Source organism: Ranitomeya variabilis, chromosome 6, assembly GCF_051348905.1.
Source record: "Ranitomeya variabilis isolate aRanVar5 chromosome 6, aRanVar5.hap1, whole genome shotgun sequence".
Lineage (NCBI taxonomy): Eukaryota > Metazoa > Chordata > Amphibia > Anura > Dendrobatidae > Ranitomeya > Ranitomeya variabilis.
Genome location: NC_135237.1, coordinates 408,966,554 through 408,993,209, shown reverse-complemented (window position 1 = coordinate 408,993,209; position 26,656 = coordinate 408,966,554). Strand labels below are relative to the sequence as shown.

The 26,656-nt window shown below is 39.6% G+C and overlaps 1 protein-coding gene across 5 annotated transcripts in view; it reads left to right on the top strand.

The window, feature by feature from the left end:
• Positions 1 to 26,656, top strand: part of PTPRM (protein tyrosine phosphatase receptor type M) — a 995,903-nt gene that overhangs the window by 538,623 nt on the left and 430,624 nt on the right. For all 5 annotated transcript variants that reach the window (XM_077270222.1, XM_077270225.1, XM_077270224.1 and 2 more), the window contains exons 8-10: positions 13,726 to 14,034; positions 16,534 to 16,643; positions 24,212 to 24,413. In XM_077270222.1, coding sequence (XP_077126337.1) covers positions 13,726 to 14,034; positions 16,534 to 16,643; positions 24,212 to 24,413 — 621 coding nt within the window. The remainder of the gene's footprint in view (positions 1 to 13,725; positions 14,035 to 16,533; positions 16,644 to 24,211; positions 24,414 to 26,656) is intronic.

Genomic DNA, 26,656 nt, shown 5'->3' with positions numbered 1-26,656 from the left:
GAAATGATAATCTTAACTTGCTGAACGGCATCACCAGAGGAACGAGGTTTCAAAGAAAGAAACAACTTACAATTGTTTCTAAAATTCAGGAACCTAGATCTATCTCCAGAAAACAACTCCGGAATAGGTATTCTAGGCTCTGACATAGGACTGTGAACAACAAAATCCTGAATACTTTGAACCCTAGCAGCAAGATGATCCAGACTGGAAGCCAAGCTCTGGACATCCATGTCAGCAGCTGAACTCAGAGCCACACCAAGATTAAGAGGAGGAGAGAAGCTAGCCACAGCAGCTAGACACACGGCAAAAAAAAAAAAAAAAATTCTCAAGGCTTCTTTTCTCCTGCTTCTGCCATGCAATTAACACTTTAATGTCCGGCTGTACTGTTATGATCCCTAGTGGCGGAGGATCACAAATAGATCAGCAAGTGATTAAACTAAGGACGAGCTCTAGGGAGATGGTAACTGGACTGATCGCAAATCTGAACCTATCCAAAACAACTAGAGGTAGCCGGTGAACGTGCCTAAAAAATTCTTAGACGTCTCGAGCCAGCCTGAGGAACTAGCTACCCCTAAAGAGAAAGAAAGACCTCGCTTGCCTCCAGAGAAATAATCCCCAAAGATATAGAAGCCCCCAACAAATATTAACGGTGAAGTAAGAAGAAGGCACATACATAGGGATGAAATCAGATTCAGCAAAAGAGGCCCACTAGTACTAGAAAGCAGAAAATAGAGCAGGGGTCTATGCGATCAATAAAAAACCCTTACAAAATATCCATCCTGAGATTTCAAGAACCCACACACCAACTAACGGTGTGTGGGGAGAAACTCAGCCCACTAGAGCAACCAGCAAGCGAGGGAATTACATTTTAGCAAGCTGGAACAGAAAACATGATAAACACTGCTGATCAAAAAAAAAGAGCAAACAAAACTTAGCTTATCCTGGATGGACTGGGAGCAAGGTAGTCAGAAGGAATCTGAGTAGCACTGATTACATCGACAGCCGGCCACAAGTGGAAGTAAAACAGAGCTATATAGGAACCTCCCAGAGGATAACGAACCAGCTGATAGCCAGAGACCAGCAGGATAACAAACAAAGCCACCAGGGGGAGCCCAAAGCAAAAGTCACACCATACCACCAGTGACCACAAGAGGGAGCCCGAAAACAGAGTTCACAACAGACAATATCAGAAAAATTTAGAATAAAGCGTCTGTAGAAATTTGCAAAACCAATAAAACGTTGGACCTCCTTAACGTTCTTGGGTACCGGCCAGTCAAGGATAGCCTGAATCTTACCAGATTCCATGTTCAGCCCCTGTAGAGAGATTATATAACCTAAGAACTGTATCTCCGAACGATGGAACTCGCATTTCTCCAGCTTAATATACAGATGGTTCTCTTTCAGACGTCTTAAAACAGTTTTGACATGTTCTTCATGATCCTGTAGAGAGTCAGAAAAGATTAGTATATCATCCAAATAGATCACTACAAACTGGTCCAACAAATCTCTGAAAATGTCATTAGCAAGGTGTTGAAACGTTTCAGGGGCGTTACAAAGCCCAAAGGGCTTTACAAGATATTCAAAGTGTCCATACCGGCATCTGAATGCTGTCTTCCACTCATCCCCTGGACGAATATGCACCAAATTATAAGTCCCACGAAGATCCAGTTTAGAGAACACCTTAGCATGGCGGACTCTTTCCAATAATTTGGGAATCAGAGGCAAAGGGTAACGGTTTCGTATGGTTACCTTATTAAGTTCCCGATAGTCAACACAGGGTCTTAGGGTCCCATCCTTCTTTTTTACAAAAAATATAGGTGCCCCTGCTGGTGAGGAAGAAGGACGTATGATGCCTTTGGCCAGATTTTCATCAATATACTCCTTTAAGGCTTGAAGCTCAGGTGCCGCCAAAGGGTATACGTTACCAAAAGGAATAACTGCCCCAGGAAGCAGCTCAATGGGACAGTCATAATGCCTGTGTGGAGGAAGCTGATCTGCATTCTTCTTGTCACAGATGTCAGAGAACTCTTTATATGCTGAAGGTAAAGTAAATACCTGTACATGTGGTCCCGTAGCCGTGGACTCGGACAGCTTCTGTTAACGCTGAGTTGCTCCTTGTTGGAAAGATAATCTCCTTGGTCTCCCAGTTGATAATTTGGTTCTGAGAACGCAACCAAGGAATGCCTAAAATCACAGGAAAATGAGAAGAAATTAGCAAGAAAGAAAGTTGCTCCTCTTGATTAGGCTCCAACAAAATTTCAAGGGGTACGGTCTCCTGATCTACAGACCCAGAGATTAAAGGTGACCCATCCACTGTTTCCATGATAATTGGAGAGGCTCTTTGCTGAATTTCAATACCATGTTCCTTGGCAAATGCGATATCCATGAAATTGCCACCTGCAACAGAGTCAATCATAGCTGCACTGGAAATCCACTGTCCTGAACACAGGATCTTAATAGGGAGAGAACAGTGAGAGTTCTTCTCCTTCAGCTCCTTGGGGGGTGAAGTCATAGAAAGTGAATGGAATACAGCATTTAAAGGCAGGCTACATTCAGAGATGTCAGATTCATCACCACAGTTGTCATATTCTCCTACCGCTGCTAGCACCTTGTTTGGCCGCTTGGGACACTTGGGACAGTTGACTAAAAAGTGGTCAGACTGACCGCAGTAGAAACATAGACTTTCACGAAGGCGATGCTCCCGGTGCTCATTAATCTCGCGCCTCTGAGCGAAATCAATTTGCATGGGCACGTCCTCCACCTCCCGAGAGCTTTTACCTGCAGGCTCTTTGGAAGGAAGGGAAAAGTTAGAAATACAGTTATATGCAGCAAACTTCTACCTACGCTCAGTAAAGCGAATGTCTATGTGCACACAATGCTGTATACATGTCTCTAGCTCTTGTGGTGACTCAGAGCGAGCTAATTCATCTTTTACAATACTAGACAGACACCTTTTAAAAATAGGCAATTGTGCATAACTGTCCTAATTGGTATCTACCACTAATCTCCTGAATTCAGTGGCATACTCAATAACAGAACGTTTAGCCTGGCGTGAAGACAATAAAGCAGATTCAGCGGTTGCTCGGCGATTAGGATCATCAAACATTAATGCCATAGCGGCCAAGAAATCATCCAAGTTATTTAACCGTGGGTCATGAGACTTAATCATCGGATTCGCCCAGGTGAGCGCTCGTGAGGTCAGCAGCATTATTACACACAATACTTTGGATCTATCAGTAGGAAAACGGTCAGCATGCACATCAAAATATAGCATACATTGATTCACAAAGCCACGAATTTGTTGCGATCACCATTAAATCTGAATGTGGGCAATTTAGGTGGGCTAGCTGGTGGCGGTTGTGCAGCTATTTGCGTGCCTATGTCCTGAAAAGCCCGTCCATACTGGGACTCTATGCTCTATCCAAACACTTGTTGATTGTGTTCAAAGCTTCCAAACTTCTTTTGCAGACCTTCCACATCTTTCTGCAGTGATCTAATTATGGAAAACCTGCTCTAACCTGCTTTCTGCAGTAATTGTTCCAGCAGTCTCCTCTTTTCTGGCTAGAGTATCCTGTAATAATTATAGCGGATAACTCAGGAGACTCTTTGCGTGGAACAAGACAACTACAGGACAGTTTTATAAGTGGTAAAGTCTATATTATCACACGGTGATTCAAACAGGTGTAGAGAGAAACTCAAGTCCACAACACTTGGTGTAAATATTAAACGCAGCTTAGCAGTCTATAGGGAACTTCAGAGGAAAATGCAATCACGCAGAAAGTCTATGAAGCACAGTTATTCTTGAGGATACTTGACACGAATAAGTCCTTGTTTTAGTCCAAACACAGATAGATATGCTTATAAGGCAGTTCAAGCAATGTCTTGTCTTAACCAGGAAGGCCTGGGTTATAATCTCAGGTTTAAGCAGAGCAGCAACAGCTTACATGTCCAGCAAATGCAGATGGAAGTAAACACGAGCAGCAGATGAAGGAGGAATACTGGAAACTGGTGTATGCAGCAGGAACTAGAGCAGAGTAGCAGGATCACCACACAGGTTCACAGGAGCAGGTATATAGCCAGGGAGTCACCAGAGTCAGGAGCTGGATGCAAGGCAGAATACTCTAGCACAGACTGAAGGCTGGGGTGGAGTTTTATAGCAGGAAGACAGTGCACATGAGACCAAAGACGCCATCTTGGAAAAGGGTAGTAATGCACAAAAGGTAATAAAAATGTTCATTGTCCTGACAGTTATATGAGGGTGTCAACTTTCAAAACAACCTGCTTTTTGTAAAATGATAAGTACTATCCCTTCATCTCTTTATATTGCTCATTGTTTTCCATCGTGTCAGAAACTTCTCTTTGCTGCAGTCCAAGAAGCTGTGAATGTTTTTAACGCAGTTCGTAGCGGACTCTGTTTAATGTCCTGTACAGGTTTTGAAAACATGTAATCTATCTGTAATTGCACCATGCAGATGTAGGGTAATGCTTGGCAAGAGAAGCCCATTTTACAGATGCTCACCAGTCTGCCGAACAGCTATTCTGTGACTATGCAGCGTTCCTGATGGCTCTGATCCCCTGCCTCTGGCTCTTGCATGCTGTAAGTCATAGTTATGTGGGGAAGCAGTATGGGCAATTATTACAACAGCTAAATAAAACTAAAGCTGGGGAAAAAAGCTGAAATCAAGAACTGTAAAGCAGAACCTGAAAAAAAGCTTGTTTCATGTTATCGCACTTTTTTCTTCTTTTCTACATCAAGCTGATGCTACTGATTGTTGTCTGTGTACAACAGCATTTTCGATTTTAAGAAAGTTTGTCCTCTTAAAAGGGAGTCCATCACCCCTAAAATGCATTTTAAATAGGCTATACAGTGTCGTAGGGTACTTATCCCCTTTAACAACCATACTAGTATTCTACCTGGAAAAATAGCTTTCAATTCATAAACAGATGAGGAGTCTCTGGTGTACACTCGGCATGGCCAAGAGTTGGGTGCTTACTCCCCTTCCCTCTCCCCTCTTCTTATTGATAGTGCTCGATTCCCCAAGTGAACACTCTATGATTGCTGCCAGTGGGTGTGTGGTTGCACGTACACACAGTGGTCGCACTTTCTTCTCCATGTCACCCTTCTTCTGACGTTGCTCACTTCCGAGTGTATTAGTTTAGTGAGCGATGTCAGATGAAAGGAGATATTAGGGAGAACGCTCGTCCACTGCGTGTGCGCTTGGCCCCACAAGTGTTCTCAACCAGAAGCAAAAGAAGTCCACCAATAAGCAAATCAGGAGGCATAACAATGCAAGAAATTCTAAGCCATATTAAGGGTGTACTGAAGACTTCTCATTTGCAAATGATGGATAGTTATTTTCTCAGGAACTGTACCAGTAACAGGTAAATGTATGGTCGTTAAAGGGGAGAAGTCCCCTACAGCACAGTATATAGCCCATTTACAATTCATTTTGGGGATGAGAGACTCCCTTTAAGTTAATTAAATGGACCTTGTCCCATTGCTCAAAATATCCTATATACACTTAGGCATCATTCATCTATGCTCCCTGACTCATTATGCTATGTGAGTTTTTCACATATAAAACAAGTACCCATTACAGTCTATGGTGCTGTTCACATGTCTGATTTTGTTCCGGACAATGGATCAAAATCACTCATATGTCAAGTGATGACCTCTGGAATTGTGAGACAGATCGGAATCCTAACAGTGAGTACATCGCACACCATTAGGATGCCACATGTTAGACTACCTGCCTAATTTTATATGTGAAAAAAGTCACTGCATGTCTAGTAGCTTTCAATTAAACATATAAAACCTATACAGGAACTAAGAAAAAGAACATTTAAAAATTATATAACCTATTATGTATAAACAAAATTAGAAAATCACAAAATATGCATTATTAAAACCACACAAGCCAGTTTTAAACCCTGATGTGCATGTGTTCTTTTTTTTTTAGTTACCTGTCAGAAAGCTTTTTGTGTTCCATGGTTGCAATCAATATGGCATATATTCGCAAGATTAATAGAAATGCAGCTCTCTCCATAGAAACAGCTTTATGAGCAAATAATAGTTGGCTAAGCCCTGAAGTTAAAAAAACCCAGCATCAGATTTTAATTTCCTAAAGTGTTTTCTGAAGGTTTTGAGTTGCAAGGGCGGGCTTGTCTCCTGAAGATTTTCACCCACATTTCTCGTCCTTATTTCTAAAATATATGTGTTTGTTTTTGTTCTTTGTGTTGTTTAATGCTTTTTTTCTAGTTATGTTTCATGGTCAAATTCTTTTTTTGGAAATCTATGTGTTTTTGATGTCTAAATCAGATAACTCTACATAATAAAGAAGTTGTATTTATCTGCATATATAATTTTAATTGTCTCTAATTGTCCCTTTGTAATGTCTCTACATGCAAGATATATGCTCAGTGACAAAACAACATGCATCATGTACCAAAAACAATGTGCATTGTAACCTGGTGACAGTTTCCTGTTTGAGGCTCCCTTCTGCCTCCACCATCCTGTCTGCATTTTCCAGTCTTGTGTACATTGTGGTCATAAACAGAGGTGCGACCCATGAAGCCAGAAGCAGTTTTAGAAGATGGCTATCAGTTCTGCAAGCAACTTGGAGAATATGTACTTCTAGTGGAAATTAAATTGTGCATATAAGTAGAAAGTCAGGACAGCATAAGGTAGTCTCTAATGGCAGTACAATATACTAATAAATACTGGACAGGCTGTCACATGCATGAGTGTGTACTGTAGATTTACAGAAACCTACACTTTATTAGTTGCAGCACTTGAGTCTTATTGATATAATGCACAAGTGCTGAGACCTTGGTATTTATTGAGTTGTTGGCTAACCCTGCCCTCCAGAACCTGACTGGTATCTTTCTCCCTGTGCACAATAATAATGAGAAGATACTTGGCACTTGTGCATTACTAGAGTCACTCACTACAGCGTTACTCACCTGTCTTACAAAATTTGAATTTACACGATATAGATAGTTGGCCAACTCTCTACATGGTGTGACTCAACAGTTTGATAGCAGAAAGGAATTAGTGGGTGCTCTGCACAACACCAGGTCAGAATACCAATGCACTGACCTGGTATTCCATTGGTATTCGGGCCTGGTGCTGCACAGATCACTTGCTATTTCCCTACTACTACCTTTACCATATTGGATCTGCCAACCTGAGGCGCTGCAGCAGCTAGAACCATATGTGACGTTATTTCAGAGTTGTGTGTCACGCAACCATATCAGGTGAGTGGGACCACCTCTGATCACCGCATTAATCTGGATAACACCCTATTGCACTTTCATTATTCCCTACCCATTTACTTACACTTATGACATTTTGATGCAGTCTTGGGTGATGGACTTAAACGTCTCTTTTTTACCATCCGGATCCAACTCAAAAGTATGTTTTTTGGGGAAAGCAAGACAACTGTTGAGTTGAACACCACAATTCACTGCTCCCCGTAAAAGATCTCTTGGAGTGGATCACGCTTTATTAATAACGTCTGCATTGTCCAGTGTTGATTGGACTTCACTCTACTTCCCCTTTCGTTGGCCTATCGGTATAGACAATCCTAGTATTTAGCTGCTCAATGACTTTGTATGCTCTTCATACTGTTATACTTATGGTGTCATGCTATGGATGTATTTGGAACAATATTCTGAGCTTCAGTATGAACATTTTACATCGGTGAGAGATGAATTTTACAACTACCTACTGTATTTAGTTAATATTGATTTGCATATCTGCCAATGGCACCTGTAGCGCGATTGAAGGAAATTGTTGCTAGAGGATGGGTAAAATTAAAATGTATCTTTGCACTCCTCCACTCTTCATTTATCACCAAGAAACATGCCTGCTCCATAGCAAAAAAAAAAGAATTAAATTACTTATGCACATGGCTGTCTGTCTTCAGACTTCTCTAGAATTAGGCTGTCAAGGAATGCGAGCCTAATGTGCACTTGTAGCAAGGAACGTTTCTCTACCGCAAGCTGATGTCTAAGTAGATTTGAAAATGAAAGGGGTTATTATAGAGTGATTGCAGCACAGAGAGGTATGTCATTTTTACAGGAGTCTCATTCTTTCATTCTTAGCTGTTGTTTTGTTTTACATCATTTCTATTTACAGTCTCGTTGGGACTATGAAGAAGTAGGAAAAACTGCTGAAAATGTATAATCTATACGGTTCCTTCAAGTGCCGATATAAAAAAAGAAATAGCGCATTTACCAAACTAAAGAAGTGGTTAGTCGAAGTGCCGCAGTATGAAACAGCCAGGTGTTTCATCAATGTGCAGATTATAGGCACAGGTACCAATAATTACCATTTCAGAGGCGATGGATAGCTGGCTTCTCAAATTATAGAATTTACTTTAATTTTGTTCTTCAGCAATTTAGTTTTTCACAAGCAGAATAGATATCAATCTGTTTAGGAGAAAATAGCACTTGCTGCAGTCTAGCATTGTTCTTTGTTCAAGTATAGGCCTGCATCTATGTAAAAGCTTTCAGGCTGAGGACATGGTCTACAGAAATCATGGTACATTGCCAGCTTATTAAACACAATATTACAGTATATTGAGAACAATAGTGTTTAATTGATATTTTATGTTATAAATGTTCCAAATTAAGTTTTTAATTTTATTCTTTTCAGATGTGAAAAAAATAAGTGGTTTCTGGCCATAGTAAAATTGGAATAGTAGGATGAAAATTAGTTTTCTGCTGCTATTCTGTAAATGTATTATACAGTGCTCAGCATAAATGAGCACACTCCAACAGATTTGTCAGAAAATCTGTAGTCTCCCTTTAGAATCAACATTTTCTGTAAGATACCATACTGCTACCAAACATACCATAGTACTACCATAAATGTGGCTCATTGATTGCAAACAAGATTGGTTATTTTGCAAACTTAAAAATAAGCTTCTCTTAGCAAATTCTTTCAAGACCATGTTTCAGAAATGACTACATCCCAATGAAAGTCTTAGGAGCAATACGGTGCACACTGCAGATAAATTGCATGTATGGGTGTAGTCCAAGGAAGCCTCTACTGAAGCCCATGCACAAAAGAGCCCACCTACAATTTGCCAGGGCCCATGCTGAAAAATATGAAGACTACGGGAACTGTATAGTTTGGAGTAATGAGACTAAGATAAATGTTTTTGGTACTGATGGCTTTAAAACTGTATGGTGTCGCATAGGTGAGGAGCACAATGAAAAATGCATGGTGCCTACAGTAAAACATGGTGGTGGTATTGTTTTTATGTTGCACGAGCAATGCTGGTGTCAGGGAGATACATTTCATTGATGGTATCACAAATTCACAGATATACTGCTATACAGTGGAGAGAAGATGCAATCATCACTCTGTGCGCTTGGTAGGCGTTCAGGTTACTAACATGGAATGATCCCTCTGTATCAGTCCGTCATTGTTTGTTTACTGTAAGTGATATCTGTAACTTGTATCTAACCCCTTCTCATGTACAGCACCATGTAATCAATGGTGCTATATATATAAATAATAATAATAATAATAATCTAAAACACACATCTAATGCCATTGTTGCATTTTTGAAGAAGAACAGGATGAATGTGATTCAGTGGCCAAGTTTGTCTCCTGATCTGAACCCAGTCGAACACTTTTGGGCAGTTGTGAAGAGACAAGTTGAGCATCACTCTCCATCCATCATCCAGGCTCTATGAGAGATTGTTCTTGACGAATGGAAAAAGCTGGATGTTGCATTGCAATATGTCACCAACGTGTTCATTCTATGCCTAGCAGTCTTGGCGTTGTCCTTAAAAGTCATGAAGGTCATACAAAATATTAGATGCAGTAGTTTTTCGTGTTGGGTATATTCATCTTTACATCAACTAATTTGTGTAGGATTGAAGATTTTGTATTGAAAGCTATATTATTAATAGTGATGAGCGAGTATACTCGTTGCTCGGGTTTTCCCGAGCACGCTCGGGTGACCTCCGAGTATTTATGATTTACAGCTACTAGCCAGGCTGAGTACATGTGGGGGTTGCCTAGTTGCTAGGGAATCCCCACATGTAATTAAGCTGTCTAGTAGCTGTAAATCATTCAGCTGCCGCGATGAAAACTAAATCTCCGAGCAGTCATAAATACTCGGAGGTCACCCGAGCAACGAGTACACTCGCTCATCACTAATTATTAACCTTATTTTCAGGTTATGGGTTAAAAAATATTCTATGAAACTCAGTCCTTTCTATTTTGGGGAAATTGTTCTTGGGTTCATTCATATAGTGATTAAAATCTTACTCTCTAAAGGGGTTGTACCCATTTATGTTAGCACTTTATGTAGTAAATATGACCCAATGTATCAGAAATTAATGACTGTCAAATGCCAATAACCCTCTGTAACAACAGTTTGGATAAATTTATTATACTATGTTAGAATAGTGGCACAAATTAATGTGACATCATAATGTTTCAACCAAGAGGCAAAACTGCTTTTTAAAGAAATTAGGTTTCCTTTATATTATACCCCATGAAGCAGTGTATTGAAACATATTGATGAAGTAGCAAATGGTAGCAGTGTTAGTTCCCAGGTATTTTTAGAACTTCATGTACGATAAAATAGCAGAAAGCATGTTCTCTTTAAGTCTCTGTAGCTTCAGGTTACTTTTTAGAATGGGCTTTTGTGATTGTACATAAGGAATAACAGTTATATTTTGGTCCATTCAAGGACTTTTATCCTGCATTTTTCAGCAGTTTTCCCCTCTGCTGCATCTATCTCTTGTTTTAACCCTCCGTCAGGGGCAATATGTTTCATAACGAGTTTAGGGGCATTGCGCCTGTCCGGCACAGGCTAGAAAATTGGCTATATTTTCCTTTTTTAAAAATTTCAATGCTCTAAAAGTGATCAGTTACCTTAATAGGAATGTAATAAATGAGAATATACATAATCAGGTGGAAAAAAAATGTTTAATAACCAGAAAAGTAATATGTTTCTATGTCTTGAGCATCCTCCTCACTCTCCATCTTGACCTGTATCAGACACATCTGGACATTCTTCCACATCATCTTCTGAAGCAATGTCACTTTCTTCCCCTAAATCTTCTAGCTGTAAGGGGTCTGTCTCATCATCAATCAGTATATTTTGCACTTGCTCATCATGAAGGGCATTGGACAAGTCAAATATTCTCCTCGCCATTTCAGAAGAAAAGCTGAAGCAAGAGAGAGAATGTGTTAGGGCGCAATGTGCCTGAGAAGCACAATCTTATTTCTAACAAAACCTTTTATGACAAATCCACAAATTTAGCACTAGCTATTCATAAAACAAGCTAAAAAAAACAATTGGGATGAATAAAAACAGGAAATTCTAATCGTCAAATGTGTGACGCATTCAGGGGCAATGAGCCTGAGAAGCCAAAACACTGATATCTGATCTCCTGCAGCTCTGCAGCACAAGAGGCTTCTCAGGTTTCACACAGCCTTTAAAGTTAGGAAGGTACTGGGAGGATGGTGTTTCCCAGACAAACCACTGAAAATAGAGAAATGAAACTAAGTGAGCTGCGCCTGTCAGATCAGTTGCCCCTGACGGAGGGTTAATTTGGCTCTGATCTACTGGGCAAGCACTAGCTGCAATGTTGTCTCCCATTCACAGTGTTCATGGAAATGAGCAATTCGAGCTCTTTTTGCTATTCAAAGTGACATTACACAGCAGTAGTGAGCAGTATAGCTGTGAATCCAGCACCAGGATGAGAAATGAAACAGTCTTTAAAAATCAGTAGCAACAGGGTCTGTGTGCTTATAGCACAGTGCATAACATCCTACATGCTCTGCCATACCGATATCTGCACAGACTCCATGCATTGAACATTGCTGTGTACATGAGATCTAACACTGTATTCATATGGGATTGTTTTTGCCGTAGTTTTCCTCCAATTTCTTGCCGTTAGAAAATAACTCTGTCATGTGAACACAGCCTATTTCATTCAGCATCCATAGCATAGTTAGCCACAATGCACATTAAAATACACTTTGCCACTTAACCACTCTCTTAAGTAATATGTGACACTAAAAATGTTATCTGTACCTTTTGTCTAATGTATTGTCAGGGCAGATATTTCATGGCTTGTGATGGCATATGCTATATACTTTATACGGGACAGCCAGGAGCCAACCTCTGTGCCATAACACTGTGCATGGAGTGCAGAAAATACAGGGATGGGTATGCCTGACATTTAATGTAGTAATAAAAAATTGGAACAGCACAACTCCTATACTTAGCTTCGGGTGCAATGCCCATAGACCACCCGTCCACCGGTCGTCTCCAGTCAATATGTTCAAAAAAGCAGGCAGCACTCCATTTTCAGTAAAGTATGCAGGATTTTAATGAACCCACATGTCTCAGCGACGTTTCGGCTCAACTGAGCCTTTCTCATTTAATGTAGCTCTGGAAAGGTGACTGACCCAGGTTAGTTTTGAGACAAAGAGAATTATTTGGTCATTGCTGAAGAGCTGGTGACTTCTCATTCTCTGTCATTAAATCCATGTTTTGGAAGTAAATTAAAGACTAACTGTATAAAAGGAAAGGAAAAAATAAAAAAGCAAAACGTTCCTGGTTTGCATATTTATATATCTGCACAGTGCCAGTACACAAACTAAAGAGGAATCGAGCCCCTGCAGCAAGATCTTTTATTCCTAAGCCAGGTTTTGATTATCATTGGCAGTATCCTCAAATTACACCTTAAATGTCTCCGAAAAGCAGAAATTGAGTTTCATGGGTAAAAAACAGCACAGTTGTAATAGAAGCTAACGTGTAAATTCAGAAGAAATGAACGATGAATTGAACCAGCGATGGAAATTGATTCTATCAGTCAGTTCCTGTGCCATATAGCAAGCGTAGAAACAGCTAGGATCTGTGATTAAATAGAATTCAGAAGTGCCACCGGCTAAATATGGGTCTGGACTCCCTCGGGTCAGAACTGCACCTGTCAGGCTTCACTGCTTGATACCCAGCTCTATCTGGCAGGAGGAAGGCACTGGTGTATGTCGGACGCTGCAGGCACAGTCTGGGGAATTGATAGGCATTACCTGACTGAACTTCAGGCATGATAAACATTGCACTCAGCAGGGAAGCAATCTGGCTTTCTTATCATGAATCAGTGGACCTGGAGTGTCTCCGTTGACCTCATGATTCATGCCAATGGGGCCTATCATAAATGGAGATAATTCCAAAAGAGACACCGCTAGTTTATCAAGTAAACTGGGGCACAGTAAAAAACAGCTTTGTAACCTATAACTAAATTAATAGAAAATAGAAATCTATCACTCACAGCACAGTGACGGGCGGCTAAAACAATTCCATAAAAAGTTAACTTTCTCTCTGGAACCTCGGCTCCCGTTTCTCATTAGTTCTGAAGTACAGCACAATTCTAGCATATGGCACAGATCTACTGCTTATTTCCAACAACAGAAGCTTCCTCTTTCTTGTCTTACTCATAGCCAGTCCCTACGCTTATTTTCAGCTGTATGTGACTTATAGATAACTGGGAATTGATTGACTTAATAATCGGCCATATTGGAATTGGGAGTTTAGTTACCTGGTCATCCAGACTGCATGCAAGTATGCATAAGACAGGCTGTCAGGCCCAGAATAAGAGACAACAGTTATAATAATATGTTTAGACATTTGTCAAACTTCTTATATTGAATATTATATATGCATATTCCTTTCCCATGTCTTACAGATCCCATGCATGGTCCACGGAAGCTGCAGGTGGTTGAAATAAAGTCCAGGGAAATAACTATTCGCTGGGAGCCATTTGGATACAATGTTACACGGTGCCACAGATACAACCTCACTATTCAATATAGGTACCAGATTGGAGGGCAGGAGCAAGTGCGGGAAGAAGTAAGCTGGGATACGGAGAGCTCACATCCCCAGCACACAATCACAAAGCTGACTCCTTACACCAATGTCAGCGTCAAACTTGTACTCATGAATCCAGAGGGCCGGAAGGAAAGCCAGGAGCTAGTAGTACAGACGGATGAAGATGGTAAGTTCTTATGGAAATACAAATAATCAGAATGTGTACTTTTCCTAAAATGTATAGTATGAAAACATTGTCATCTACTGTATTATGGAGCTAGGGTCCATCCCGATGCTCAGGTGAATACAGAGCTGAACATCATACAGGACTTAGAGCAGGAGACTCCATACAGTTCCACAATACAGACCTATAGGGACACAATGTGCCCAAAACCTTGCCTGTTTTTTTGTCAATTGTGTCTCTGTTGGATATATTTTATGGCTGTATATTGGCTGCAGTGCCTGGGCTGACAGTGGTTCTCCTGACCCAAACTTACAAGCTCGTATATGCTCATGAGACTGCAAGTTCAGATTACGAGACTCACAGTAAGTTTGGGCATGGTAGTTGTTAGACAATGAAATACGGCCATCGGAACTCTGCCTAGTGGATTTCAATTTTAAATAATATTTATCTTACATTTTTTGCTAGCACTAGCATTGTACAAAGAAAGCATGTAAGCTACATTTTTTCCATTTGATATTTGGTGCATTTTAAAGATTCAGTTAGAGTATATTCTGGAAGATTGGTTGCCAAGATTGCTCCATTGCTTATGGGACGTGTAGATAAGTTGTCCAAGAAAAAATACACAGCTGAATTCTGAGATACCAGCAACAAAGTCTAATATGCAAGTAGTGCTCCTCTAGCCTGTGTGGACACCCCAGGTGTTGGCACATCTATTGAGGGTGTTGTAATACTAGTGATCTCATTCCGATTTCTCCTGCTGGACAGATCTTTCTGTCACTTTACCATTCAGGGTACGCTCACACTGTCGTACAACACGGCCACATGCTATGTAATGTTTTATCGGATAGCACTTGGCCCAGTATTATACTGTGGGGCCGTGCAGATTATTTTCTCATGACAATTGCCGATCACACTCAGCTGACACTCAGCTTAAACTTTGACAGAGTGCCATTAGCATAATCGGCCCGATTATCTGTCATGACAGAATATACGCCAGTGTGAGTGAACCCTTAGCAGCATATTTCAATGGTTTTGTGCTTATTTAATGTTTTGTTGAGTTAATTATTGTTCTTGACATGAACTTCAACCATAGGTGAGACCAATGGTCTGGCGGGTGGAGAGCATACCTACCTCAACATCATTACATTCAGACTTTTTCCCATATTTGTTACAACACAGATTGATGCTGCATTCATGAGAATGAGATTTGTAAAACCCTATACACATAGGATATTTGGAGCACCTCTATTTTAGGGGTTTTTGTAGAAGCTTTAAATTACTTACACTGTTGTGTCGGTGTGTTTTTTCCCCACATTAACATTAATAGAGAAATAATGCAAATGAAAAGAAGTATCCAAAGGATTGGTGATGTTTGATGAAGATCTAAGCACTGTGACTTCCACTGACCTCAAGAGTAGGGCTCTGAAATGCAGGATAGGAATGGGAGTGGTGGCCTTCAACAACCCATTTATTATTGTTGGGACTGTCGGTGACAGCTGAGTGCAGGAATCTGCTTTCTTCAGTCCCATAGAGAATAGGCTTCTTATTCAGATCCCTCTTTTTGGGATTGATGGGGTACCAGCAGACAGACCTACCTAGGTGATGACCTATTGTTTAAAAGCACAGCACAAACCATATGTTTGAAAGAGAAGGGAAACACTCTTTTTTATTATTTCTGCCTTATTAATTTATGTACAGACAATAAAGCAATGTATACAGTAGACATAGCCTCTATTGGCCCTGGTAATGACACAATCACAGATACAGCAGTCAAATGGAAAAACTACTGGATTTAACTAGACACCGCTGAGCCCTGGTTGTGGGATGCATTACTATTTTGGTGGAGTATGTCATTCATCAGAATAAGACGTAAGTCAGCTCTGACTGCTCCAGCCCTGGGCCCCAGCTATAGTGTCCAACACTAGGGAGTTATATTTGTCAAAGAGCATGGCTGCAACATGAAACAATACACATACTCTGTCATCTGTTTACCACAATCGGACCCCTTGATTTCTATACACCTTTTAAAATGTTTTTTCATTGGTCCTTTTCATCACCTGTCCGTAAGTGATCACGTGATGAACATCTATTGACAGGACATAAGACCATGCTGCTGGATCTCACTAGACCTACCATTTGTCATGGTTGTTTTTCTCTTTATAAAAATCAGTACTGAGCTTCTGTGTGACAAGTTAAAATTAAAAAAGAAATAAAGAAACCGTAAGAAGCTAAAGAGAATGTATCTTTAGATAACGACCTATTGTTAAAATCCAGGTTTTATTTCTAACATATTTTTGGAGTTTTACTGGTGTTTTTAATGTTTTGCGTTTGACTATCAATATAAAAATATTTTTGAAATATTCCAGTTTTCACAGTGGCCAGTAAATGGCATGTCAACACGTTCTCGGCTTTGCTGTGTAGACTGGGACACCATTAGCCTATCTAGATAATAGGACTAATATTTTAAATGGCCATATTACATGCTGATTGTTGTCTTTTTAGTGCCGGGGGCTGTACCTTTAGAGTCAATTCAAAGCAGCACATTTGAGGAGAAGATTTTTCTACAGTGGAGAGAGCCTGCACAGACCTATGGCATTATTACATTGTATGATGTAAGTCACAGTGTTCTTAAAGTTTCTTTGCTTTTATCAACGGGAAACATACTGTATTTTAATACATAATACTGCATAAATGTGCATTCCCGTTAGTCACAAATGTAATAGATTATTAATATTGACATTATTATTACAATTCTGCAACTACTGCTAATTTATCAAATTTTAAAAATGTCTACATGATGAGAAAAGTCCACTTTATTTATTAGTTGCTGTGCACAGTTTTCTTTTTTTTTAAACAAAATGATAGCTTGGTCCTTGGGGTAGGTTATAAGCAGCGTGGTCTCCAAATCCTGGACCATCGGAAATCGGCACAGCAAAAAGTCTTTTCACCTTGGCAGCAGCTTATTCCTACAGTCACAATACTAGACATATCTGTGTATAGATGGACTGTTGTACACATGTAGGATAAACATTGCAGGGGTTGTAGGACTCACCCCAGTTTTATGGACCCATTGTTCCAATTAACCTAAGGATACCCCATGGATGGTTTTGTTGTTTTTTTAATAATGAGATTATTTAGTCCATATTTAAATTTGTAGTTTTTGTGTCAATATAGAGACAATTTCCAATGCTTTTTTCGAACGTGACTCAGAGAGATCTGGGACATTTATCGTTCTTTTCTTTATACGTGTTCTTCTTTTTGGATCTGCATGTTGAATCCAGTCTCTGATTCTGTTTTTACATGTAGTGACTACTCCTTACTTGAAATGGTTTAAAGCACAAACACTTTTGTGGAAACAAAGGATAGAAAGGAGTAGATTCTGAAGAAAATGTAGGATGGGAGAACTGAAAAACGTGACCTTAGTCAGGTGATCTGATGTAGACCTGCATAAAATGATGTTTTCTTAGGGCATGCTTAAAACTGTGGATTCTGGGAAATAATGGGATCATTTGGGTAGTTCATTTCAGAGATGTGGTGCAACGTGAGAAGAGTCTTGGAGATTCGAATTATGGAGAATGTTAGTAGTAGATTAAACAGTCCTGAAACAAAATCAGCATCTGTTAATGTCTAATTATGCTTTTTATGGGAATACTCCTTTAAATATTTATCACTTGCAGGTCAAATACATTTTGGGACAAGCAAGCAAGTTGGATGGGAGCTTCATTAGTATTGGGCATGTCCTTCAGGTAGATGCGCCAAGAACTAGATGGAGCTAGGATTGTGGTTGTGTACGAACATGTGCATCTAAGACCATAAACCGCTGTCAGCAGAGACATATATGAGTCAGTCACTTCTTTAGAATACATTATAATTCACACTTCTTTCTTATGTTCATGCATATCCATATTGTGTATGCCTATGACAGCCAAACAACATGAATGGTAGGGTTGCCGATTTCAATGGATTGTTCATGGACAATAAAGTGGAAATGGCATAATGGTCACTTTCATTGCTTTTTGCCTGCATTTCCTTTCTTGAAACCTATTATGAGAGAAGCAAACAGGTGTAATTTAAAAAGCAACATTTATTTGAATGCAAATTCCTTACAATTATATGCTGCCAGTTCTGTAGGAACCATTCCCTGCCTAACAAGGGACCTGTACGTGACTACATTTGGAAGTCTACTGACAAAGAATGGAACAGTCTAAACTGTCAGGCAATAATCAGGAGGAAAGCCGTCACTTTGCCCAACTTAGCTGTTGTTTGGTTGCTTTCTGACTGGCATTATAATGAGGAAATTATCCCAATCCAAAGAATAGAACTGTACAGCAACTAAAGCACTTTCTACTTCTCCAGTATGGAGCTTTATATTTCCAAAGACATTAGTAAGGACTGGTAGCTTCAAACATGTACAGAACATATAGAGAGGGCTCTTTTCACAGAAGATCCAGCCATTTATTATGTAATGCACACACAAAAGGTTTTTTATGATAAGCCAGAGTAGTGTGTGAAGAGGGAGAGGAAGAAAACTGTACTTTTCACCTGTCAATCAAACACTCGACAATTGGTGGGACTCAAAAGTCACAAATGCTTCTGCCAAGTCAAAAACGTCAGTTTTGACAGCAATAAAAAAAAGAGAACAAAAGGTTACTGAAATATTTATTTTTGTCCCTCGCTATTCAAATGGCTGCCTAAAAGATGCTCTTGAATTGCTGGTGGAAATTTTCTAAAGCAAGGATTCTAGACAGTTCTGTTAGAATAGACAGTTCTGTCAGAATCGGATAAACACTGTGCCCTGTGCCTGTTTTCAGCCATCCCAATCCTTTGACCAGTGAGTGGCAATTAACATGACGCTAGCAGGGAAAGATTGACTTGTTTTGATGGTTCCACATCTAATGATGCACCAATTATATCCACAAAGGATACAATGTAAATATCAGTACGGAAAATAATTGGCAATGAACTTCAAAGCCTCAAATGTCCATCATTGTGTTCTCTCCACTCTGTTAACAAAGTTAAAAAAAGGAAGAAATGTTTTTCCCATTATCAGCTATCTAATATTATCATATATCGATGTTTTAGATATGATGTTTTTTTCTTCAATGGATTATCTCATGAATATTATTAAAAAGCTGCTCAGGGATTCATCTGATCACTGCAGGCACGGATGCACTGACGTCTGATGATCAGCTGTTATTACCAGGGAAAGCCTGTTGTTCTTATATTCTAGTCACTCCCAGGGATAGCCGCCTCTGTAACCTGCTCGGTAAAATGCATCCATCCGTACATTTCAACTACAGCAAGGAAAGCCATATCTCTCCAAAGCCGGGGGGTGAGCCATGATTCAAATATTTTGACCACTGCAGAGAAATGTAGAAATACATGGCAGTGATTCGCATAGATGGCCAACATGAACTGTTGAATTGTAAAACGCTGCGGAATTTGTTGGCACTATATAAATAAAGATTATTATTATTATTGTTAACCTTATATTGCTGGGTTCCAACAAAACCAGAGCCTTTGACATCCATATGTATAAGGCACATGTAACGCTATTGTCATTGTGAGGCAAACCCTTTAATAGCTGTACATGGAATCACTTTACTTCCCTTTAGTAAACCTTTTTATAAGGTTAAAATATATTTGGTGTAACTAGACTTACAATGTAAACTGTGTAGCTTTAAAGGGGTCTGTCGTCTCAAACTCAAACCACTTTCAGCGAGGAAAAACATTTTTTTTCCTTGTATCATTTTTCATTATTACACATAACTTAATTTATGGACATCTATGGTTTGATTTCTTTGCCTGTGTGGATTAGATGGGCTGTTACTGAGATTTGGTGAGAATTTCATGTCAATGGCACCTTTAGAAATGTCTTTAGTTAGAAAATTGATGACATGTCTAATATTTATTTCACCCACTTTAGCCCCGATAAAAATTTTGCCTGTTGTACATAGTTTACGAATTCCATTTTACATTAATAATATATATATATAGTACATATGAAATTAAGTGGTTCTTAGTGCACCCCTCAAGTGACCAAGGGATCAGTGCACTGTTTTGCACCCCTAAGTTGCAATCCTCCACTCCTCCCCTTATGTTGTTTGACAGATGTCACTTTACAGCGCTCCTGGAATTGAATCTCCAACCCTACTCTCACTGACACTTGAGGACCTGAGAGCACACACAATGTCATTGAAGGGAAGCTTTGATCGCTTTCTCCTGTCTGCAAGGGCCAATCACAGAGCACAAGATCAGACATTTGCTTGCGGATTATGCTGACAGAAGAGGGATATGAAAGTGAAGACACACTGACACCGGAAGGGTCAGGAACAAAGTTTTAGAGCGGGCTCATTGTCTACTTCCCCTCTTGTCAGCATTGTCCATCTGCTACCGTGTGATCCTATGTGCAGTGAGCAGCTGCTGCAGACAGGAGAGAGTGATCAGAGCACACCTGCAATGACACGGTGTCTGCTCTCTGCTCTTGCAGTGTCAGTGCGCGCCGGACTGGGGATACAATTCAGGAAGTGCTCCATAGAGAATTCTGTCAATCAAATAGGGGGAGAAGTGGAGGATTGTAATTGAAGGGGGCATAACAATGCCCTGAGTCCTTGGCCATGCCAAAAGGGCACTGAGGACCCCTTATTAACACATATAAAAAAAACATTTTCTGTGTAAAACGCAATTAGATAAATCTGTACTACATGTATGATTTTTATAAGTCCACTACATGAATATATATAAGAGGTTTGACAGACTCCATTTAAATAAAATTACCAGTCATATGAGGTAAAGAATGCCTATACTATTGTAGAGAAATGACTCAGGACGAGAGTGTCTCTGTCTTGTAGTGAGATCCTGAAATGAATGGGGATGAGTTGCAATAGCAGACGCGGTGCACTGACAAGCTTGGCAGTGTACCTACTGAAGGAACTGCAGCACTTGTGCTTATCCATTGTGATCACACATGATGGTTCTTCCAATCAAAATGTCATCAGTCTTTAGACGTACAGCACTTTTAAGTGTATGGTTTATGAAAAGTTTCGTCTAAAGAAAGTTTTTTTTTATGAAGATGACACAAAATCAATGCATAACTATTATTACACTTCTCGTCCTCTCTACTTATCTTTTTACTTTTAGAAAAGATGTGTAATTTATTCACAGGATCTCTACAGCAAGTCAGATATCTCTAGGCAAAAGGATTCTAATAATATCATAAAAATATATAATGTGACACGTGTAATAATGTAAAGACCAAACCAGGTCCACAATTGTCACCTAATCACAGTAACAAAATAATATCTGGGCTCACTAAATATATACGTAGTTCTTAAAGTTATTTTCTATTTATGGACTTTTGATTGAGTCAAGCCATAAGTGTGATTCGTGGGTCTATGATCCTGGGGATGACTAGGCTCAGCTCCAATTATCTTTGGATTTTTGACTATGCTTGTGTAGTCCATTAAATTTAATATCAAATTTAGCCAATGTACATTTTTCATCCCCAATCTACCACTAAATGACTTGCTGTTAAAGATGCTTGCTTCTTGCTTCTTTTACATTGATACCCTATCCTTAGGATAAGGCATCAATGTCTGATTGGCCAGGGTTCTTCACTCATCACCCCCCCTGATCAGCTATTATCGGTGCCAGCGGTGGCTGGCCGGAATTACTTACTAGCAGACCTTGGTCGTCTACTTGTAGTGGCCGCTGCGGGGTACTTCTCATCTGTTGCCTATTCAATTCAGTAACAAGCCCTGGCCACTACGAGTAGATGGCCATTCGCCGTGAAGTACGCACTTCCAGCCAGCGGCCACCGCTGCCAACACCAATATCAGCTAATCAGCGGGGGGCGCCGAGGGCCAGACCTTGACCGATCAGACATCGATGTCAGTGTAGAAGTGGACAACTTCTTTAAGGTTCATCAATGGAAATAGATGATTAATACTAAAAATGCCAAGCTCTGAATACATGACCAACACATATCTACAACTGCAGAAAAAGACATGGACTGCACATTCATGACTCATACATTGATCTATTGCAGCTAAGCAAAAGATTACAAAACTTAACACAAGGTTCTTGGTAAACAAGTTGAGGAGACTGTATGAAGCCACTGCCACATCATGGCGATCCTCTTAGTGGGTCCTTAACATTCAGCCCTTCCCAACATGGCCACTTTCCGTTTGTGCGTTTTTTTTTCTCTTTTTATTCCAAGAGCCATAACTTTTTAATTTTCCATCCACATAGACATATGAGGGCGCTTATTTCTTGTGGGACAAGTGGTACTTTTGAATTACACCATTTATTTTACCACATAGTGTACTGGAAAACGGGAACAAAATTTCAAGTGCGGTGAAATTGTAAACAAAATGCAATTCAAATATTGTTTTTTGGGAAATGTTTTTATGGTGTACATTGTCTGGTAAAAATGACTTGGCTGATGGCTTGTGACTATCCATCATCCTCTTGATTACACTCCAGAGGTTTTCAATGGGGTTCAAGTCTGGAGATTGGGCTGCACATGACAGGGTTTTGATGTGGCGGTCTCTTAATTTTTGCCAGAGCTGTATATATGCATGTATATATATATATACATACAGTATATATGTATATATATATATATATATATATATATATATATATATATATATATATATATATAATGTTTTCCTTTTTTTAATATGTTCATTAGTCCTCTTAGGGGACTTGAATCTGCGATCGTTGATTGCTTGTGCTATAAACAGCAATGCCACAGTGTTGCTGCATATAGTAAAAATCACGGTCTCTTTTGAAGCCGGCCACAGGCTGGGGTTTCAAAGAAGCTCTGTGGTGACAGGCATGGAGGTCTTCAACAGACCCCTGGCTGTCATAGCAATCGATCAGTGCCCTGTGATGAAGTTGCATCACATGAGGCACACCTATGCTGGCACACTGCTAAAGCTCGTGTCAAAGTTTGACAGTGGCATTTAACAGGTTAACAGACTGTTAGAGGCAGGACTGGTTGTGTGTCACAACCATTATCTTCCGGGTATGGGTCTACTCCATACACCCGCTACAAACGTGCGCTGTACATGTTCGGCATATGTTGGAAATGTTTTATAGATGTGCTTTATCGTGCACCATCCGTGCAGCCAGACAAAGCCCACATGTCTCCAGACCAGACCACCCCACAGGCTCAGGACCACAGCATCAATGGCTTCTACACAACAAAGTGAAAAGAGCAAAAAACTCCCTTCCACATATTCTTAGACTAAAAGCTGTGATTAAAATAAGTGAGACTGTATTGCAGTCTCCTACTAATTTACAGTAAATAATCCTGAGCCAAATGGGATGAGTGTTGAAAAGAGAGGGGGCAGAATGTAAAATGCTACAATATTAGAAAAACAAGGCTTGGGCCACACATCCATCATACATTGATCAACTTTCTGATCACACTGTATGAAGCCCCTGTCAGTGTGGTGCCGCCCCCGCAGTGGTTGACGCACAACGCCGCACCTATACGGTCAGGGTCCCAGTTGGAGATTTACTGTGATGTGGCAGTGGGTTTCATACAGTCTTATTAGAATGTTATCTCAGAACCTCCTGTTCAGATTTGTGAGTTTTCTTGTTAGCCATAATAGGTCAGAGTATGAGTTTTGGATGTGTGGAGTGCCATCCATCTCTTCTTCTACAGTTATGTTATATGAGTGACCCATATCTGCTATTGCTCACTGCACCTATCCTGGTGCACTGTATCTTCAAAGCTGTCTATGAAGCTTACATCACCTCTGATTTTACATTTCCTTATGTACAAAAAAACCATAGAAATGGTATCAGTCATCATGAAAACCTAATCTTTTAAGGCAACGTAATTATTAAAAGACAGGAGCAGACTATAGTCTATACGTGTGAAGTGGAAAAGCAAACAACTTGTAGGTATTAGGTTAAGTCAGGAGCCATCTTTCACATTAGTAATCCATCTGGCTCTAAGTCCTTGTATCTATAAGAGTAATAGCACATAACAGTTTTGGCTGAGTTCCTTCATTGGATTCAGCTTTAGAAGAGTCTGGAGGAATATGATCTTTTATCATAAAATGTCTGACGGTGCATGCATCAGAAGGGCTTACCGGATAAAGATGTAATCTCACACTGACAACTCCATTGACTTTCCATTAATTCTTCTTGCTTCTTTCTACAGATTTCCTACAAGGCAGTCAGCTCCTTTGACCCAGAAATAGATTTATCCAATCAAAGTGGGCGGATTATAAAGCAAGGAAATGAAACGCACTACCTGTTCTTTGGACTATATCCGGGCACAACATACTCTTTCACAATAAGAGCCAGCACGGCCAAGGGCTTCGGCCCCCCTATTACTAGTCAGTTTACAACCAAGATCTCAGGTATTACTTTGAATGATGGGAATGGTCTGATTTATAATCTTAAATCTCTACTCGTACATTATTATCTAGCTTCTCAAGAAAATGTTGACTGGTGATAATCACTTTGACAATAATGTGATGTTGAAGGTTTGCAGCTGGCAGATAAGACTTCAGAAGAGAATACATGACAAATATCTACAAAGTCAAGGCTTAATGTTCAGTGAGGCACCCGAGCATCTCTGGGTAATACCAGCTGCGCCAATAAGCAAGATATATTATAGTAAAGCTTTATTTCACGCTCGGCTAATATACAGATGTGTATCATAGACTTGGGATGTGCCTATAAACTTACCTTTTTGAATGCACCTCCTTATATAAAACCTGGTCAATTCCTCACAAAACATTGCCTCAGACTTATTAAGGTTGGCTTAAATAAAGGCTTCCTAAAACTAGAGATGAGTTTGGCAAATTTTTAGCCTGTCACTGAAGCAATTTGGTGCATGTTAAGAGTCTTTTCACTTCCTTACACTATTTCTTGGGTGACTTACTTTGAGTCTTTGAATTGATATGCAAATAGCTATGGTAGATCTAATGCCTCAGTCACTCCAACTCTATTCTCCACTCAGCACCGCCTCTTCCTGCTCATCTGACAGCCTTTATGCTGTGTGTCTTCAGACAAAGGAGCCTCAGTCAAGCAGGAAGAGGTGAATCTGGGCAGGGGGGAATAGAGCTGGAGTGACAGAGGCTTCAGATTTACAGCTCATTTTCATATCAATTCTAACGCTGATTTCCCAGTAATGGAGGAACAGACTGACCATGTAAAGGTATTGATGGACTTGTCTTTGAAAATGCATATAAATAGTTTGGGAGGTGAAATACTCATGACAGATTCCCTTTAAAAAAAAAGTATATTGTGTGAAAAAAAATCTAGTGCAAGCTAATAAAAAGTCACTCTCTAGTTTTCAGGCACTTTTTAAAAGTTACAAAGGTCATTAAATCCAATGTTAATTTCATATCCATTCAAAGAATACACTAGTATGTGTACAGCCAGAGCTGCCGAAGGGTTTCAGACTCGATTTATGTCCTTCATCTTTGTGTGCAACTTTTTTTTTAAACTAAGCATTTTGTACCAAAAAAATGATCCAAGCCGATGTTACACCACTTTCTCGTTCAGACACTTTAATAAAGTATCTAGCAAGACTAAAAAAGTGTCTATAATAGATAGAGCACACATCATTTGCGCCAAATTTTTGAGAACAATTGAAAAATTTGTCACACGGGGCTTAGTACATCTGTACCATTATCTAATGCAGTTTTTGAGGTCCATTTTCGCAATTTTGTTGTTATCATTCCAAAGCGTAAAAAGCCAACAATTTCTATGATTTGCATAATTGACAAATAGGCTACAGATATGCCTGCTTCATTACTGTACGCTTACCAACTGCTATTGATGTGAATGGTCTTAGGTCAGTACCATCATATTCACATTTCATTGTGACTACCCTAAGAACCCATATAATTGTACTTTTATCCTTTTATTAGCGGCTGCTATGCATAATACTGCACTGTAGACTGTGTAATCCAAAAATCATAAAATACTGATTTTGGGTCAACTTTTTGGACACAGGTATTCAATAATAGATATTAAATGAGATTTTTATGAGGTTTTATCTGATCGTTCTGTCTAATATACAGCTCTGGCAAAAATTAAGAGACCACTGCAAAATGTTCAGTTTGTCTGATTTTTCTCTTTATAGATATATTTTTGAGTAAAATGTAAATGGTTCTTTTATTCTATAAACTTCTCACAACGTCTCCGAAGTTCCAAGCAATCAATTTTCTATTTTTTTCTGACAAAAAAAATGGTCAAAATAAAAAAAACAACAACAGACCTCAAATAATGCAAAGAAAACAAGTTGATAATCATTTAGAAACAACAATACTAATGTTTTAACTCAGGAAGAGATCAGAAATCAATATTTTGTGGAATAACCATGATTTTTAATCACAGCTTTCATGCGTCTTGGCATGCTTTCCACCAGTCTTTCTGGTGCAAAAATGTCTTCTTTGTTTGATGGCTTGTGGCTATCCATCATCCTCTTGATTACATTCCAGAGATTTTCAATGGGGTTCAGGTCTGGAGATTGGGCTGCCCATGACAGGGTTTTCATGTGGTGGTCTCTTAATTTTTGCCAGAGCTGTATAGTACTGATTAAATTTTTGGTGGCATTATGACTTTTCACCTATGTCCTTTGATTTGCACA